Source organism: Malurus melanocephalus, unplaced genomic scaffold (genome assembly GCF_030028575.1).
Source record: "Malurus melanocephalus ecotype Western Australia unplaced genomic scaffold, MMel_1.1 scaffold_66, whole genome shotgun sequence".
Classification (NCBI taxonomy): domain Eukaryota; kingdom Metazoa; phylum Chordata; class Aves; order Passeriformes; family Maluridae; genus Malurus; species Malurus melanocephalus.
This window is the reverse complement of record NW_026623298.1, coordinates 1,118,126-1,137,983: the sequence shown is the minus strand read 5'-3', so window position 1 is coordinate 1,137,983 and position 19,858 is coordinate 1,118,126. Positions and strand designations below refer to the sequence as shown.

At 41.1% G+C, this 19,858-nt stretch overlaps 1 protein-coding gene across 4 annotated transcripts in view; it reads left to right on the top strand.

Annotated features, from left to right (window-relative positions):
- KLF12 (KLF transcription factor 12) overlaps window positions 1–19,858 on the top strand; it is a 236,031-nt gene that overhangs the window by 151,876 nt on the left and 64,297 nt on the right. For all 4 annotated transcript variants that reach the window (XM_057366473.1, XM_057366471.1, XM_057366472.1 and 1 more), the window contains one exon: window positions 8,170–8,305. In XM_057366473.1, coding sequence (XP_057222456.1) covers window positions 8,170–8,305 — 136 coding nt within the window. The remainder of the gene's footprint in view (window positions 1–8,169; window positions 8,306–19,858) is intronic.

The window sequence follows — 19,858 nt, the reverse complement described above, 5'->3', positions numbered from 1 at the left end:
TCAGTGCCAATTCCCATCCTCTGTGAACCATAACCGYACTAGGTGCAGTTAACTGCTCAAGCCATATAGTCCCATAAAATCTCAATAAAATCTGAAAACTGTGGAATATGGGTAATCTTGCTATAAATTGTAAGAAAAATTACCCCATAGACTCTATATTCTGACCATTACRTTCATGGATACTGCTGCTTTGTACATAAAGTTTTATGAAATAAATCGACCGATTCTGCTGCCCCTACCAGGCAGCAAGCTGTTTTGATCAAAAAGCTGATAGGTGCACTCAGAGCGCTTTTCCAATGCRTAAGGCATTTATAATGCACTTTAAATAGGAAGAAAAATGCTGTATATGTGCTTTGTATARTATGAACTAGCTTAGGAGAAGGAAATCACAAATACCTTTATTCAYATGCATTTGGTAGGTCTGTAAAGACAGAATTTTGTTTCCTAGAGCACTTTAGGAGTGCAAGACAGTCTCTGAGGTCATAATTTTAAGTAGCTCCTGTACATCTTCATCTGGAAGTGTTGCTTCCACCATTAAAAACATGTAGTGATGTCTGTTGCATTCTCTTTTGACGCTCTYCTGCCGGGCACGTCCGTGCTCTTGTCCTGTTTTCTAAAAAACTTTTTAAGAAGGGGGATGTTAACTTGTTTCAGACATCAACCTATGGTGTGAGTCTGCACTTCTGCAGTTGTAAAAGCCATTTTCCAAAAGTAGCCAAGAAGGATGTAGATGAGTGTTTCCCTCCWCTTGGTATGTGATGCCAGCAGCTTTCWTGCAATATTTCAGTTACTGAACTATGCTGTATGCCAGAATTAGAGTCCAAAGTTATGGTTTAGACACTGCARTGTTTCGGATGCTGGCAGATTAATAGCATATTGTGCTAAAACATGARTGCCATACAGTTTTCTTAGCCATATTTTCCATCTTTCTAGGAGTTTGGCAGCAAGTGGCAGTTTGTTACTTCAATCCTTCATGCTCTGCAGACACAAGGACACACATGTGTAACAGCAGTACTAATGAGATTCCTGTAAATGTTAGTTTTGGCATGTGGGRTAGTATTTGGTTTTCCATTTGTCGTGGAAGTAAGCGCAAAGCAGCATCGCTTACAGCTGGAGATAATTTTTAACTTGTTGCATGCCAGCATGGACTGAAAGCAACTGGATAAGAATTTATAATAAACAGCAAACATGACCCTTTCTGACTTATTTTAGGCACCTCATGTTTCTGCTTCATTTAAACTTCCATCACAGTAAAAATCTATCTGTGTTTCCAAGACCAAACCCATCACCCAGGCATGGATCAGAGCTGGCAAGKCTGGAGGGGCCTCCCCACCATCCAGGCTGGTGTCTCAGCTAGCACAGGTCTTGGTGTTACTGTGCACTGCAGAACCATGTAACCCTGCTTCTGACAGGCAAGTCCTAGTGGGTGAATGGCAGGATCACCTGGAAATCCTGTCCTGAACAATCATTTTGATTAGCAGGTTGATAAGGCATCCTTCAGAAAGCAGGATGGGGAGTTTAATACGTGAAACAAAGGCAAACAAACTCTGAATTTGGAAAGCCTTTTAAAAAGCAGGAACAGATTTTTAATTATTTTAAGAGAGTAACTAATGGTGATTCAGTTTTTATTGTGGTGTGATGTATCAGCAGACTTACATRTGTCTAAGTTTACAAAGTTATTAGATGAGAAGTTAAGTTAATGCAGAAAACTGAGGGTTTAAGCTGAAGTGAGACAGAGGCTTCAGTATTTCAGGTTGTTAAAATTTTCTCTCTGCTTTCACACTAGCATGCATCATCTCTTAAAGAGTCATTTCAACATCAGTTAATTACTATGTGACWTAGCTATAGAGGCAGAACTCCTGATGGTTGCTTAGTTTTCTCCTGCTCTTAAATATTTCATTCATCTTTAGCCCAAGGGGCTCATATTTACCTTTAAATCAAAGATAGGATGTAGACATGAAATTACTTCTAGTGGGTATTCATGAGCCTTCATCCCTTTCACTCACAGAAAATTTGACCAGGGAAAGTAAAGCAGGTTGCAGTAACTGAGAACTGCCAGTGGTGACAGCAGTGTGGTGGTGTATGGCCCTTTTCATGCCACCTGCAGGCATCCAGCTGCAGGATTTCTGACAGCACTTGGCTTTGTCTGACCRGATCAGAGCACTTGAGGAGGGTATCCCTGATTAATCACTGAAAAGAAGCAAAGATGTTAGGACATACCTGGCCGAAGCCCAAATGTGACAGATGGGGAGAAAATTTACCTAACATCTTAGTATCAGCAGCACGTGTGTGAGAGATGGGAGGAGGTGTGCTGGGTTCTCATCAGCCTGGAGTGATTTAAATCCACAGTCCCTTCCTTCCCAAAAGTTTCCAGAATGTGGGCAGGAGCACTGGCTTAGAGAGTGAAGAAGAAAAAAGATACCCTGCTGGTGTGGCTGTGCAATCAGGTTATTCTCCTGGGAAGGTGGAGGCTTGATCCTGTTCTAAATGGTTCATCTGCCCTTAGCAACTGACAGGCTGGATCCTTCCCAGAGATTTTGCTTCTGTGACATGGTTAATCCTGTACCATGTCAAAAGTAATGCAGCTGTGTGCCAGAAAGCACAAATTCATGTAGTGCTCATTAAAAGCTCCTATGYAAGTTTAAATCTCTTCCAGCATTGTGGAACAGGCAATTTTGTCCTCAGAAGCAGCATCAGGTATTGTCTGACCCCACAGCCAGAATAAATTTTAAAGCCTCAAACTGTTCAGTTTGACAGAAATAGAAATAAGCTTATATCTGATCCCGATCAGGCTTTTTCCTACTGGCAACTGGCAGCTGGCAGATACAATATTAATGATGATGGACTTGAGTTGTGTAGTATTTACTGGCTGGTATGTGCCTTACATGAGACCCATTYGCACATCTTCTCTTAAAACAAGTGTGGAAAGTGAATTCGCTTGTAGTGCCCTGAGGGAAACTCCTTTTTGGTACTGTTTGGCAAAGTGGCATTGAGAAGTGATTGCATGCATTTGTGTGCATCATGAGCAATTCTATTTTGTGGAGCAAAAAAGCATCATTGTTTCTTGAGGCTAACAAGGATGGGAAGCAACGTGGCTGCTTGCAGCCTTCAGCACTTGGAGACGTTCTTAAATAACTCCACTTGCTCACGAGTGTGCTCAGCATGGAGAGCTAACAGCTTGCTTCTGTAACTCCTGTGCACTCATTCAGTGGCACCCTTATCCCATGAAAGGAGCAGTCTCTGACTGGATTCTTTTTGCTTGCCTCACCTTAACCTCATTCGCACTTCATGAAACCACCAGATATCTCTGTTGGACAAATCTTGCCTTTCAAGAGGAGTAGCAAGGGCAAGAAAACAAGGTTTAAGGCTTGAGATTTATTAATTAACGTGACTGACAGTGTTTGGTAGGACTCAATTCAGTGACCCAGACCCTTCTGGACCCATGATCCTAAGTTAAAAGAAAAAGCTTGGTTCTTAGAGCAAGGTACAGCATGAAGGGAGGTTATAATGCACTGGCATGTTTCATGTGCCTTCCTACACTTTGCTTGCCAATTGCATTCCATTACTTGCTTGTCCTCCACTTTTTTAATCTCATTTGCTAAACTATCTSTTGCCTGCATCTCTTCATCCTCTCCCATTTGATGTTCATTAGGCCAGTAATTACTTCTAATTCAGTGCTTATGAACTGAGGCTGGTATTTATAAACCTTGGTGCCAGGAGTTCGACAGTTGTTCTTCGATGTCCAAGAGAAAGTCAAAGCTGTTGACATAAGTGGGAGTCATGAACTCTTAATGTGTAACAGTCCCGTGCTGCCGTTTGCGCAGTGCGGAGAGTGGTGAGGAGGAGATATCTGTTAGGCTTTCTGCCAGTTGGTTATTCACATGGTTCATTTCAGGGAGGAGAATAGCTTTAAAGGCTGTGTTCCCTAGCAGCTGCAGCCATGCTGATGAGAAAACAGGGCATTTTTACACCAGCTGGCAGCAGCAAAGCTCAGCCTCCTGGTCAGTCACCTCAGYTCCCCAGCACCCCGGCCACCTAAGTCTGCAAGCTGGAAGGAAGTGACAAATGAAGAGGGAGACAAAAGAGGATGTATATGTGGACTGGCATAAAAAATAAGGGAATAATCCCTAGAACATATTTTTATTTACTTGCAATCTTTGGTCAGGTTTACTGCAATATATAACAGAAATTGTCTTTGAACTACCTGCCTTTGAATTTACCCATTGATACATTTCCATTCCTCGCCTTTTGTCCTCTCCATGCTCATGTGTGGCAGCACCTCATGATATGCKCAAACATTGGTGTCTGATGGGGCAAACTGTACCCAGTGGCCTAAATTATCCCTGGGTGCWAAAGTACAACCCTGGTCCCTGCTTCGTGTCAGTGCTAGGAGTGTACCCAGTAGGACTTACCTCACCAAGCAGAAACAAGGAGAAGGTAACTGAGAGCTTTCATCATAGCACATTACTGTTGTAATTTAAACTCAATACCAAATGTCATAGGAGTATCAGAAATATTTGAAGAGCCAGCAGTCTGCAATAATAATAAAACAATATGCTTTATAAAGAACAAAAGTGTGTAAGATTCTTCATAGACATTTATATCATCTCTTTATGTAGGTGTATTCACGCTTAAATGATCAGAATTCGTGTATAAGAACTGTATTACAGACTAAGTTATGTAACAACTTTCATCATTTGAAGTTAGATTTCATTTCTAAGCTAGCTACTTAAAACCTCTGCTGTAGTGCAGGTCAGATTAAACACCAGTTAACATAACTAGTTCTTTGTTAGAATCTTTAATTTTGTGGACAAATACTTAGCTTTAAAAAATGCATCACCTGTAGCACATTTAAATACTGGGCAGATACAAGCATAACTTTTTGTAATGACATTCACTTTAAGGGGAAAGAAAAAAAAAGCTTTTCTCATAGTAGTAAGGCATTGGAACAAGTCATCTGGAGAAGTTGGGGATGCCCCATCCCTGGAAGTTTCCAAGGCCAGGCTGAGTGGGCTCTGAACAACCAGGTGTACTGGACGGTGTCCCTGCCCATGGCTGGGGGACTGGAGCGGGATGATCCTTAAGGTCCATACAAAACCTTTCCATGATTCTATGAAAAAAACCTGAAGAATTAATGGAATATGTAGTAATAATGTAATGCTTTGAAGAAGGAACATTAGGGAACAAGGCAGAAGTAGCACTGCTTTCCAAATAATTTTCTGGGGCTAATTAACTGATTAGATGGTTCAGCTACTTTTAAATAAAATACTAGATTATCCCCGGTACCCAGGTTGAGGTTCACATAGAATATCATTGTGTGTAAGTCGTGATTTAAAGGAACATAGTCAGAATGGTGCTCATTCTGCCTTAAAACAATTAAATGTTTCAAACAATTTCTAAGTTGTGTTTGTCTCATGTAAGTCGTTGTTCATTGTCAACAGCCTTTCCTTTGATAAGCAAAAGGTGTTTACCATAAATGAAGAAATAATAGGCAGTCCAAACATGGCCAGCATTATTGAAGCACCTAACCTGTGCTTGTAGAAAGTGAATAGAAATAGTACTGTGCAAATTGTAAATGCACTGTGGTTCCAGAAGGGGTTGTTCCATCAGCTTACTGAACTTGTTTTAACAGTATTTTCGTTATGAAATGCTGTAACATAAAAACYACAGCTGAAGGTTTGTTTATAATCAATGTTCTTTTATTCAGAGGTGGTTTGCAGCTAAGACATAAATTAAAATTTAAGACAAACTTTCCCTGGATTCATCACTCATTTGTGGAGTGCTTTCTTTTCAAGAGCCCAGCTATTTATCAGTGCTATGGTTAGGGCTGCACCACTCCTGAAGTATCTACAGCAGTCCCACATTTCATTGTAACTCAGTCAGTTTTCTGGAGTCAGTGAACATTGTAACATAAGAAAGATGGCATAATGGCAGATTTAACAACGATTTTTGGAGCTGCTCCCTAGCTGTGGGACCACTGAACTATTCATGATCTCTAAAAAGAGCCAGTGATACCTTTTCTCCAGATCTGTGGTTAGTCAGAATTAAGTAGGTATGAGTACATTTCTCARAAATCATGTTGCAAGACCCAGAAGTGTCCTGTCTCTGACACTGCAATGCAGGAGAGCACATGCTAACAAACTGCAAGTTAGCTCTTTAAAGAAATAACCATGAATTCCCCTATTTCACCTGAGCAGACAAAATAAACACATTTTTTCACAAACCTCTGCCTGTCTTTCCCCTTCCTATGGTTCTCTTGCAGGGTCAGCATCACTCCAGTTTTGCTCTCTTCTCCAGCTGCTTTCGGCATCTCTCAGCGCTTGCTAATCTTATGTGGTATTTCATGAGTAAGGGAAAATGTCTCTTTCTCCACATCACCTTTGAAGTTTGTCTGTGGGTTTGTGCTCTGGCAGAAGCAACCCCGAGTTCCTTTCAGCACTATCCCAGTCACACTTGTGCCTCACATTTCTCGCCATGTCCATCTCTTGCTTCCGTCCTACTACTCTGCTAGGTTGTGCTTTCTTGCTGTTGGAGGGCAGCAACCAGCATAAGGCAGAAGGCAGGTCACCTGCCTTTCCTGTTTCTGTTTGGCTGGAAACCGAACTCTGGTGGGTAGRTCTTGGCTGTCTGCCAGGTGCACACCCAGCTGCTCTCTCACTCCCTCTCCTCCACAGAATGGGGGGAAGATAAGGTGCAAGAGCTCAAGTGTCAAGATAAAGACAGGGAGATCACTTACCAATTACCTTTACAGACAAGTAGGACTCACCATGGGGAAAAGTAATTTGTTACTAATTAAAAGTAGATCAGGGTAGTGAGAACCACCATCCCCAAGCCCCTTTTCCAGGACTCTACTCCTTRATTCCCAGCTCTTCTCCCTCCCTGGTCCCAGGGGACAGGGACTGGGGACTGGGGACTGTGGTTAGTCCATAATGGTTCCTCTGCTGCTCTCCTCCTCACACTGTTCCCTTGTTCCATTGTGGGTTCCTGGTAGATAGTAGCTCCCATCAGGACAGTCTACTCCAGGGACTGCCCTATTATGAAGAACCTTCTTCCTCCCATCTCCTCTCATCTTGGTGTCTCCAGAGCTATTTCACAGAATCACAGAATTGTTACTGTGTGAAGGGACTTCTGACAAGGCAGGGTCACCTWGAGCAGGTTATACAGGAACACATCCAGGTGGGCTTTGAATGTTTCCAGAGAGGGAGGCTCCACAATCTGTGCAGCCTATTGCTGTGCTCTGCCACCCTCAATGTAGAATGTTTCTCACACTTTTTCTCCCTGACTCCTCTCTTGGCCAGTTGCTTTGCCTTTTCTTAAACCTGTTTTYCCTGAGATACCCCCACAGTCTGCAGGGCACGGATGAGCAAATGGGACTGTGTGTGTCCAGCGTGTTACAGCCCTTGCTGCTCCTTGTACAAATCCCTGCAGCTGTCACTGCCAGCACCTGGGCACTTCCTCCATTGCCATGCAGTATGGATACTGTAAGTTATGGACTAGTAAGACTGTCCTGCAATTCCTGATCTTCAAATATTTGTAAGACCTGAGAGACTATGTGACTTTTCAAAAAAATTTGTCAGCCCCCCTGCCATTGGTCACCTGAGCACTGGATGCCTATGTGAGGTTCCATATGTAGGGTGGAGTGAAGGATCCTTCAGAGGCTGACAATGGTGTTGGATTGTGTCCAAAATCAGGACAACTGAGGTTTTAGATGCCTAAATTTTAGTTGAGCGGAGTGACATGGGTTCCATCCTTGTCTCTTACAATAATCRCTCAGCATCAGAAATCGCTCCTTAAATTTTGCTGTCGAATGTACTTCTGAGTGATCTGTGCTGTACAAACAGATGTAACCATTTCCTTTCACTTTCTGAAGTCAGGTTACTTGAGGGTAAACTGGGTTTTTGTTGCATGTTGCATGTGCAGTTGTATTTCGGTACCGCTGAGTGCACTGGTCAAGCCTCTGTGAATTCACACATCTGCATGCCCTGGAAGTGCTCACATCCAGCTGTGGCACCGCTGGGTGACTTTGCACACCTGTCAGCTATTTGGGAAGCCCAGCCCAAGTGGTKCTATCCGGCCAGAGGAGGCGGATGTGTTGTGCGCCCTGATGTTGTTCTGGGACAAGATAAATGTCAGCACGCTCATATTAATCCATTATATGTCTCTTTCCAGCACAAATGGACCCCCGAGGCCTATCTCCCAGACAAATTAAAAGTGACAGTGATGATGACGACCTGCCAAATGTGACCTTAGATAGCGTTAATGAAACTGGATCCACAGCGCTCTCCATAGCCAGAGCAGTACAAGAGTAAGTATCACATTCCCAGAGCAAGATGAGTGTTGCTGAGGTGTTCCCAGGCTGTCGGAGGCACCAGTGCTGCAGGGCTGTGCTCCCGCCTGCCAGCACCTCTTCCCTGGAGCTTTGTTCCCTTAGGAAGAGATGACTCCATCTCACGTCTCTCTCTCATTCTCTTTTCCTTTCTTTCTCTGCCCTCGTTATTAGGTTGAGTTTCAAATTGAAATTGTTTCTTCACCTTGATTTACTTGTAAAGCTTGCAGTTGTATTATATCCTCTTAAAAGAAGACCAGGTTAGATTAMCACTCAAAAAACAAGTATTTTTTTCTTGATTGAAAGCAGCATTAGGAAGTTGATTCTAGTTGCTGTCAGGACTAACAGCATTTCTCCTGAAGGACAGTGTCATTGGAAGGAAATTACTGAGGGGCTTCGATCAGTTTTTCCATTGCTGTTATTTTTCTGTGTGCTTTTGCTAACTGGATGGTCAAATAATTTCTTAATTTAGTGCCTGYACTGCTTGTTTGAAAAAAAAGAAACAGTTTATCATGAACATTAACAATTCTGTAGATGCATGAGCTTGATCAGTCACCRTAGCAGCTGGAAGGGAACCAACTGTGAGGTAAATATGTATTAATATCCTCATTTTATAGGTGAGGAAAATGAGGTTATGCGTAAAGGTCACCCTGCAGGTCTGAAGCAAAGCTGGAAATAGAACTAGAGCCTCCAGGCACTGAATCCTGTGCTAGGCCCACAAAACATGTCRCTTTATCTAAAAGGCTCAAATATGGGCATTCTGGAAATTATTAAATAAGAATGTGTGTGATAAAGGCCATTAGACTTTGCTATTGTACAAATTATTATAGATGCATTTAAAATGTCTTAGTATGACATTTTTAAACTTTTTTTTGTATTGTCACCAGACATGTGCTAACGCATCTTCTAGCCAAGCACAGTAACTGAGAACCTCAAACTGATACTCTCCTTAAGCAGAGAGAGAGGTCTTTATGGGCAAGACAACAATGTGTTGGTTCTGTAAATAGCAGGATCCCTTTCTAACAATGATAAAAGAGGGGAAAAGTTTCTTCACCAGTGAGGTTAATGCTTAGGTCTTGTATGTTCTTTCAATTTTCTAGTTACGACACCAGGCCCTGAACTGATAAGTATTTTTTTCTCAATTTATAGCACACATAATAAGCCAGAAAAATGAAACAACATTTATTGCATGATTTCACACTGAATGGTTTTGTCTAACAGCTGAAAAAGGAAGTATGGAGCACTAGCAGATAATTCTAACATATGACTGGCAGGCAGATACTGTTCTCTGTGAGAGATATTGCTTGAACACTTAGAGAATTGGGCAAACCATGGAAAGCTTTTTTAGCTTTTTGTAGCTTCCACAGTTTGCGAAGGTAAATATGTTGAGTATTATTTGGCTGGCTCTRGAGCTTAAGAATTAAATTAAGAAATTTAATAATAGAACATCAACTCGTTCTTGTTACAGGTTTTATTTAAACAGTAATCTGTTAGTTTATTTCAAAAGCCCCATTAGGAAAATCTAATTTGACGGTGATCTGCAGTTTGTCATCTTTACTTCATTCTCGGTTTCAGACGCTGCACATACAGCTGCTGAGCTRAAAAGGAATGTTGGCATTTCATGCTGACTTCAGTCAATCTATTTCATACTTGGTCTCCAATATTGTCCTACAGGAAGGCTCTATTTTGATTTTAGGTTCTAATATGTACCTTAATATTAGATGTTTAGCAAAGGAGTACACTGAAGAAGCTCTCGTTCTACATACCCTTGTTGCAGAGACTAAAGTGCCTCTGAAGCCTTCCAAAGGGAGATCCTGTGTGCTCAATTTCAGCATCTAAACTTAGCAGACAGGAATTTCCTCTGAGGACGTGGAAAGGCACCTACTGTTCTGCTGAATAACTGGGCAGCACAGGGACATGCATAGAAACCCTGCTGCAGTAGTCAGAAAAGCRTAGGTCAAAGCCTAGTGCCTGAGGGAGGCCAGCTGGCCCTTGAGTCTGGACAACTGTCCCACAGAGTATGTTCTGTCTTAAGTGAGCTTGTAAGCTCTTTCTGGTGAATAGTTGCACAGTTAACAACAAAAAATTAACTTCTTACATAGACTGGCTAGGAAATACACCATGGCACTTCCAAAGTGATGGCAGTGCTCTTTCCTTCAGCACAGATTGCTGTTGTAGTCTGCTCTTTGTCAAACACAATACCAAGCCTAGTTTGTAGGYGCTGGTAGCAGGTGCAGGACAACAGTTGGCCTTTTCCTGCTTGTTCTTCAGACATGTCTTAAATTATTCTGCATAAGGATTGTGTATATAAATATATATATATATATATATTTGTCTGCTAGCACCTATTCTCCGAGAGCACTAAGGGATTTCAAACTCTGGGGTTTCAGTATCCTGYGGTAAACATTTGCTGTGGGTTGATCCTGTACAGCCCCTCACACAGTGTRTAGGGCTGTGAGGGGCTGCCTGGTGCCTTGCCTTTCCATGCCTCCTGCCTTTCCCTGTGTGCTGTTTGTGGGGCCCAGCATTTATTTTGCCTGTCTGGGTATCTGCATCCAAGCCAGTTACCTCACCTCCCTGCACACAGCCTGGGTAGCACTGGGCCCGTTCAGGCAGCAGTCCTGCTGCCCTGTTCTGCCTGTGTGATTTAGGGACAGGGAGAGAGACAGTCCAGCCTGTGAGCTGCCGTTCCTCTCGGTTGCCCGCGGGCGGTGCAGCCAGCAGCCTGGGACACACGTCAGCACTGCAGATCCCTGTGTGAGGTGAGGCTACGGCAATCCAGTGACTGACTGGGGAGCCACTGTGCCAGAAGCAGGGAGTGACAGGATCGTACTGAATGCTCCTGCATCTTCCCTTGCATCTCAGTCTGCCAGGTTTTAACAAGGAAATCAGCTGGGCAGTTTTTGGGGAGAAACTGTTGTTTTAATACAGCCATTTTTAAGCTTGTTGTTTTGGAAATTATGCTTACATAGCTGGGTCACAGGACAKTTTCGAATGCTTATTTGAAAGCTTTGCTTTTCATGTCCTCTTTAACTGGATGGCGTTCACCTGTCTTGCTGCTTTATTTCAGGTCCACTGTAGTCTTACAAGAACAAAATTCATAGCAATAAAAGTCGTGACAATGAAATGCAAAGAGCCACACGTTTGGCATTAGTTCTTATTTACACAAACAGAATGCAATTTGCTTGTGTATTTGTAAAGTGACCAAGTATGATTGTTTTTTGTCAGGGAAATTGCCTTCTTGCTGGAAGCTTTATGTTGGCTGAGCTTCCAGACTTCTCTCTYGGTAGTTCTTTTGGAATGACTTCATAGTCCTCCTTCAGTTGAACAAACCCAATCAATAATGTAAAGTTATAGATAAATAAAGTCATTATTTCAAGTAGGGTACTTTGGTGWAATTTCTTCCTGTGACAGTGCTGCTTTATGGCAGTTGCTATGCCTTAGAAAATATAGACTAAGAATAATTTATTAATCTCAGATAATATGCTCTGGCTGATAATAAATATTGCAGCATTATGTAGATTTCAGTGGGCTTTGCATTGTAAGCAGCATTTCACCCCTTTTGTGAAGTGTTTTACAAACTCATTTTGACATGTAACATCTAACAAAGAGCAGATTTGCCTCTATATGGCTGACATCACTGATGCTTATTACACAGCAAGAATAGCATCATATATATGCAGGGCCAAACCTCAGATTCACTCCAGCAATCTTTATGAAGCCAGGGGAGGAGAAGGCATTTGTCAAACCCCAGAAGATCAGTAGAACTTTTTTAGGGTTCCTCACAAGGTAGCATGCTTTTTCCTTAGCCTGGCAGCTTTTCCATCCCCAGGCACAACTATTGCAGCAAGCCTYAGGAGTTATCTCCATGGTACATAGTAATGCAAACCCTGAACAGAGCATTCATCTCATTTCCTGCGCGCTTGTGGGGTAAAATAAATTATTTTATAGCATACAGCTCTCTCTCCCTGAACATGCCTAACTCAAGATCTCTTACTTCCAGAGGCTGAGGGCAGAAGTAGGAGAGGCAGAGGGTGATTTTCAGCATGAACTTTTGACCAGTATATTGGTAAAAATCCAAAGATGCAGAAATTCCTCTTTCTCTCCAGACTTTTCTCCTTAGATGTTGTAGGTGGAGGAAATTCCTTTGATGGAACCATTTTTTCTTTCAAATGTCAAGGAAAAGAGGAACTGTGTGTATAAACTGATGATGCTTCAGATAGCATATTGTTTTTCTGGAATAATGGAGAGMCAGAAATTTCAGAGAGGAAATCCTGTCTGGTTGTAGTTATAGATGCAGTTAATTCAGAGAGATGGGATTTGTCATCTGTATRTGACTGTTGTGACCTTTAACATGAACTACTCTTTTCACTGAGCTGGGTGCCTGGGAGTGCTTGTGTGAAAACGAGATTGGGGACCCTACCCCTGTTCTCTTTGGCAGGTTAATGTGATTGATACATTGATGCTAATGTGATCATCTTACTTTATTTTTAAATTCTCTGGTGTCTATTACTGCAATACAGTAGGAGTTAGTTTTGGATACTGCACTAGTGAAAAAGAAATTGCACASCAGACAGTACAGCCACCGTACCAATGTACTCTCTTGCATTAATACGTGCTTTTCAAGTCTGATTTTTTTTCCTACATCTTTTTCTTCCTCCCCTTTTTCAATGTAAATCAACTTCTGTGGTTTATTTTTATTTCTTCTGAAGTTTGGATCTTTGGTTCCATCAACCCTTCATTTTTTACACTGGTATAATTTGTTTTCCTGCTTCAGTTGCAATCATTACTACTATTGTGCTAATTATCATAGTGAACTTTCACCTCATTTTTTTCTTCCACTTAGAGACAAAATACTTTGTCCCAAGTCTCCAAGAAACATAAGCATTTCAGCAGTGCTTGTGTGAACTTTGCTTCCCTCTTCTCTGGTACATCTGCCTGCCATGACCAAATGTTCGCATTTAAAACTGGCACAGAATTTGATGGTGATTTCACAGATGCAGAATTGGCTAATGCTGGTCCAGAATTCTTTAATAAAGATTTTTTTTTCCACTGGAGAATGCTAATTGTTTTAAAGTGAAATTGTGGGAATATATAAATCTCAGTTTTACTTGTCTCATGAAAAATACCCAACTCTGGGATGCATTTTTCAATTGCTGCTAGACTTTAGAGCAGAAGGTTGCATAGTTGCTGCAATTGGAGGAAAATTGGACCATACACTCAGAAGGAGCTGTCTGGGCCTCTGACCTCCCCATAGGCTGTGTCATGGTGAGGTTTCTCCTTGGTGGCCTCCAGAGTCTTTCTACAACTTGAACTGACTTGTTAAATATTGAGAGGCATTTATGCAGATATGTAAGTGAAAGACAGTGGTGACATAGAGCCCTGCAAGGCATCTGTATTATGTTTTGTGCCCCCACTGTGTCATTATTTCAGGGATGTTTCTGTTCTAGTGTTTTATTTTTTGTCAGCAGTCTCAAGTAAGTATCCTGTGGCAGAAGAGGTTTCTGCAGTGAAAAGTATTTCTGTGTTGGAAGTTGGCTGCTGACCCAAGGGCAGCGCTGAGCTGGCAGAGTGTGCTGTGTCTCAGCTACCRTGGATAACCTCTGGGCTGTGCTGGACTGTCCAGTTTGGACATAACCTTGCAGCAAGGTTCATCTCTGACAGTGCAAGCTATCTAAAAGATAAGTATTTTGTATTTCTTTAGTGGAGAGATACTTCTGCATCCGATCATCAGTTAGGATCATCTACCTTTCAAAAGGTATCTGACTTCCCCAGCAGCTGTAAAGGAACCTGGACAAGTGGTTTAGGGAGAGTGATAAAACTTAACATTGCTGAAGTTACAGATGAAGAAATCCCCTCTGTTATTTTCTGAGGCCAAGCTGGAAGTCTGTGATTTGAGAAGAAGCTGATGTAGTACATCTAAACTTTGGCTTGCTGCAGCTACTACAGGCGTGATTTCTCCTACCTACATGCACTAGCTACATGAGGTTCAGACAGCTCTTTGAAGTACTGGCTTCTTCTACAGTGTATTTATATGGCATTTTATAAAGTTCTTTCTMGCAGAATCTGAATTCTCAGAAAGGTCTGTTTGTATATAAAAAGGAATGGGCCTAAAACTCTATTTAGGACTCCTACTTCAAGAGCTTGAAAGACCTATATACCTTTGGGAATTTATTTTTAGGCACTAAGTATGAGCTTTGGGTTTCAATAATCCAGTAAATCTGTATTATTCTAAAAAGCTTTTTTTTTTTTTTTTTTTTTTTTTTTTTTTTTTTTTTTTTTTTTTAATATGTGGTATTTGACAAAAGAAAAGTTGAATAACTTTACAATTGGGCATGCATCTTGTGCATACACTAGGATTTTTGGTGTAAAATTTTTCTGCTATATGTCTCAGGGCCTTCTGCCACTATAATAGATTTTCCATCAGCCAGTGATGATTAGGAACAAGGGTTAGGTGAAAGCAACTGTAAATCAAAAACAGCTTCTTTAGAGAAATTAACATCACTGCCTGCTTTGAAAGGACTGTRTTGCCTAAATGAAAGTGTATCAGGCGATAGGAGTATTGCCAAGTTGTTCCCTGAAGAAGGCTAAGTTGGAAACAAGAGTGCTTTTAGCTTGGTCTACACAACATCACATTTTCTTGTTTCCTTTGTAAGGGTGAGTTTCCATGACTGTTAAGTARGTGATTCCAGAGCAAGGACACATGGCCAGTGGGATGTCTCTTCTCTTGAACACTTTGAAGGGCTGAACGTTGCTCTTCAATATGTGTTTTACCACACCATTGCTAGGAGTAATATTTTCTTCTTGAGAGAAATACTTACATTAAGTGCATAATAAGCTGGAAGAACTAASGGATCCTGATTCTGTTAAAGTCCAAGGGAGTTTCACTATTAACTTTGATCTAATGATTAGTCATTAAACTGTAACAGAAGTGTGGACGCCTAAGAAAGGAAAAGTAACTCAACACTTAGACTGTTTGGGGGACCAATATGGTGCAGTGAAAGAGTTATTTATAGCATGTATTGGTTCATTGATACCTTGACATTGATATATGTCTCTTTCACTTCCTTTATCACACAGAAACTTTCAAAGATCTGGTTTCCCAGCTTCAGTTTAGTGTCTGTATTGAATTGACATGTAAATGTCTTCTTAAACATAAGTTAAATTGGTTAATTAATTTAAATTTTARTCTAAGAAGTGCCAGTCATTTTAAGGTAATTGTCAAACTTTGCCATTACTGGAACTTTACATTTCTAAACATGTTTATGCCAATGTGCTTTGGAATAAAATGCCATGAAACAATAGCATATAATTAGAATTCATATAGCATTTTTTATCTTTGGAGTGCTTTGCAAACATTAACTAATTAAATTGTACAGGTCCCCTGTGTGTTCAAATATTATAATTATCCACAGGTTAGTGACTTGCTCAAGGCCATGCAGCAAAGCAGAGAATGAGTTGGGATCAGGTATGTCTGCCTCTTACTCCCATGCTTAGTTCACTAAAATGTGTTGCTCCAGAGTGAAGCTTGAGTCATTAGTTGTTAGATATGTGAAATGTATTTTATGAATAGTGAGGCAGTCATTCTGTAATTGCTTGAAGAGCGTGACACCGAAGAATGAATTATAAATAACATTATGAATTACTGCTACCCAGTTAGCAGTTTGTGCACTTGTTTGGCATCTCTTTCCCCAGTGATTCGTTATTCAGMTTTTTATGTTTTTTTCTTTCTAAGTCAGTACAGAAAACAGGAGCAGAGCTGTGTGCCTTAAGAAATGTAGAGCTCTAGCAAATACTGACAGGTGTGGATGGGATAGCAGAACACTGCCAGAAAAAGCCACAATAAAGCTACCTCAGTGAACTGCTACCTTGRCTTACTGATAAGAAAAAGAAAGAGCATTGTCCTCTGCCGTCACTTGAGCTAAAATTACTTCTTGTTTCATTATCTAGATTAGATAAGTTTTTATCTTTCCTTTTCCATAAGGCAGTTCCTGTGATTTTGTGACAGACATACATGCAGCACAATTAAATCTTTATAGCAGTGCCTGCATTGATTGGAAATATTGTCCTGAGTGTTTAGGTCAATGCATGTAAAGGAGGGAACCGTTAAGAGGGGAATACTGTTTGGCAAGGCATAATCGAATGAGCATGTAAATACAGGAATAAGAAAAGATAATAAGCTACTTTTTTTCCCTGTCATTTTCCTTTCTCTTGTATAATGGGAAAAGATTCTGATAGGCTTTCCCATTTATTAAGTCAATCTTCTTTGACTAGTAGTGATTTCACCACCTCATTTCTCACAGCAAGTTCTCTTTAGGTTGCAGATAAAAGAGGAGTGAATGGAACTTCTTGGATGATGGATATGAAAGAGTTTTTTTGTGTTGTGCCTGTGTGCCTGAGGTGTCCTCTCCGCGTGTATGTGACTTAGAACATGAGTGTTACTATTTTGGATACATCACAGAAAGGATACTTGGTGCTTACTGCCACCATACATATGAAATTATTTTGGTCAAAATRAAAGGAGTTGAAGGCTGAAACAAGGAGTCAAACAGTACAATGGCTGATATTATAGCATCTAATCCTGAAGTAATGACAGTCACAGGTTTCAGAGTCAAAGTCTGCACCTCCATCATTAGAGCCATGACAAAAGATGCATCAAGAATGAGTTTCTGGGTCACATTTTTCTTTCTTTATCCTTCTGAGATATATTCTGAATTGCCACAGGATACAGTGGTTCAAGGAAATATGAAAGCTGAGGCAGGCAGAAAATAAGGAAGAGACCAGAGTGGATGAGAGGGGGCTGCAGCAGCCAGAGATTTCTTGTACAGCTCGTGTTGCTAGCCCGGGGGGGGCATCGAGCAGGCTGGCTGGCACTGAGGCCAGAAACTGCCCTAGAAAGTTCTCACCCTAAGGCCTGTATGCTGTATCTGCTGCTGGCTGAAAAGCCCAGCATTGCAAACAGAGCCTGCAAAATAAATAAACCTGGGAATGACCAGAAGCTGGCATCAGGCAGTAAAAGAAATACCTAGTTCATGTACGCATTAAAAGTCAGCAGTCCCAGTCTTGTCAAAATATGTCTCTCAATTATTTGCATGAAAAGTACAGTATTTAGCACAGTGCTGGGCTAATGCATGGTAAATCAGGGACATGCAATGCTGTCAGATAGACATGTAAGTCGCCACCGTGTTTCTCTTAAGAACTGATGACTACTGCTGTTTCTGTAATCAGTGGCTTGTCAGGGCCAAAGAGTCAAATCATTTATAAATAAGTCCACAGGAGGAACTGAAATAATGACCAAAACCTCAGTCATAAAAGTTTCAAAAGCAATAACAGGGTAATGTTGTATAATAAATTGCTTGCTGAAAATTATTCACCATCTGAACAGGTTGATTCCCTTTGCATTCAGTTTTTCCACTTCAGAACTGCTTGCTGTCTGTATCACCACATCATTTCTGAGATCCTTAGCCATTCCTAAATAGCCAAAATAATAATAYGTAGTTCTGCTCTTGCTTAAGGGGAAGTACAAGTTCATGCAATTCTGTAACAGGTACATTCTTGTCAATATACTGCATGATATAAAGGTTGTTCTGTCCTCAATTGCTTGTAGCCCACATGAAGTGCTGCAGTTACCCAGGGCCGAGATGAGCTGTAACAGCACAGGCATTTGAGACAAGATGCAGATTTTCTGCGTCGGGGCAGATCTGGTGAAGCTGTTGTGAGATTCTGAAATAGGTGACTGGCTCCAGCAGATTTTCAGAACACCTGCACGAAGCATCAACACTCCCACAATATAGTCAGCAAAGAGTTAGAGGCTTTGAAGTTCAACAGGCAGAGCAGTCAGCTGCCTAGAGCTGTCTTCATTKACATGTTGGGTGGAGCCACGTACTTGGCTAGAAGTGGTTCTGCTCTCTTTGGAGCTTGGGTTTCTGAACTCTAGTAGTTTCATTAAAATAGCTTGGAAGAAAAAGAACAGCTCACATTCCTAACTTCCCATTGTGGAAATGAAGAGATCAAGTTCTGAGCTTACCTGTTTCTACTTCTTGTAAAACCCGGAGCATGCTGTCCTCTTCCTACCAGTCATAGCTGTTTAAAAATGTGATGCCAGCAGCAGCAGWGGTGGATTCACCCACCTATGGCATAAAAGCCTAGTGGTTAGATCACTGACTCAGGCAGCCAGGTACCTACATTTGTATGCAAAAGGTACTCAGGAGTGGTCCTTTTCATCTGTTTTCTACACCTGTATTTTGGATTGGGAAATGACCGTTACAGATCCCTTTTATGCTGATTATATGGTCTGAGCTGTGTTTTCATAGMACAGATAAGCTTCAAGCTCCAGAGGCAAGGGTTAGGTATTTCTCTCCATGGTTTCTGGGTTGGAGAAGGGTGTGCATGGGAGGCCACAGCCCCTTGGCTTTCATGCCAAACAGAGAGCAGCATGGTAAGTTTTAGGTGTCAGTGAAGCTGGTTGGATGATGCCTGGATGTCTTTTGCTTCAGTGCCTGCATATTCTAGGTTGTGAACAGAGTTTTAGTTGTCTGCTAAATTTCCCTCTGTCAAAAATTCAGCATGCAAATTCTTAACCTCAGCAAGTGTATTTTGGTCTGCCCTATTGCTTAGTTATTTTAAAGGAAACGTTATGAAAAGGAGTGTACAAAATTTAGAGTTATGATTTCTGGGTAATGTATTGCTGTTTAAATCAGTTGTAGGATTAAATAATTTTCCAGTAAGACACAGAGATGATTGCAAATTAATTGACATGGCAGAGAAACACCGATGTTAATGGTTTCTAGTAACCATTTTTCCAGTGTATATTGCCTTCAGTTTAGGGCTGATGGGGCAGGGGAGATTTTGTCCCAGTGCACTTTGATTAGCTACTGACACAGTTGTAAAATAAAATTTGTACTTTTTTGATACTGTGGGTCAAGTTCCTGATACATATTTCTGAGAAGGAAAGGACTCTACACAGACAGTGGAAAAAGAGTATGGAAGAAACTGAAACAGTGTAAGGCAGTGATAGTGCTAATAACTTAGACTTCAAAAATTCTTTACATCGTTTTGTCATCTGCATAGCATCTTTCTGACATTATGGGAAATTTAGCATCTAACAAATGGCAAAAACATTAAAGAAAGCCAGTGTTTACTGTACACTTGAAGCAAGGAAGTGTGACAGGTTCAAAATATGCAGTGCAAGATTTTGAGAGAAAATAGATTATTTGTAGGTTTCCAAGGGCCAGCAGAAAATGCAATTACATAAATCAAGCAAAGTTGTTCTGAAAATTTCCTTTTTGCTATCAACAATTACTGTGCCAACCTGACCCTTTTAACTGAGCTTTGCAAAAGATCCAAAACATTTTCAGTGCAAATGCATTCAACTGCTAGTGTGCTAGAACTTTTTTATTATTCATATTGTTATTCCAGTATTTTGCTAGTTTCTTGTGCATTGGCTTCAGACTACTTTSATAGTACATTTGAGGTATCAGCCACAGAGAGAAGGACTAAAGGGGACTTGGCTTTTTATTCTTGGCTTTCTGT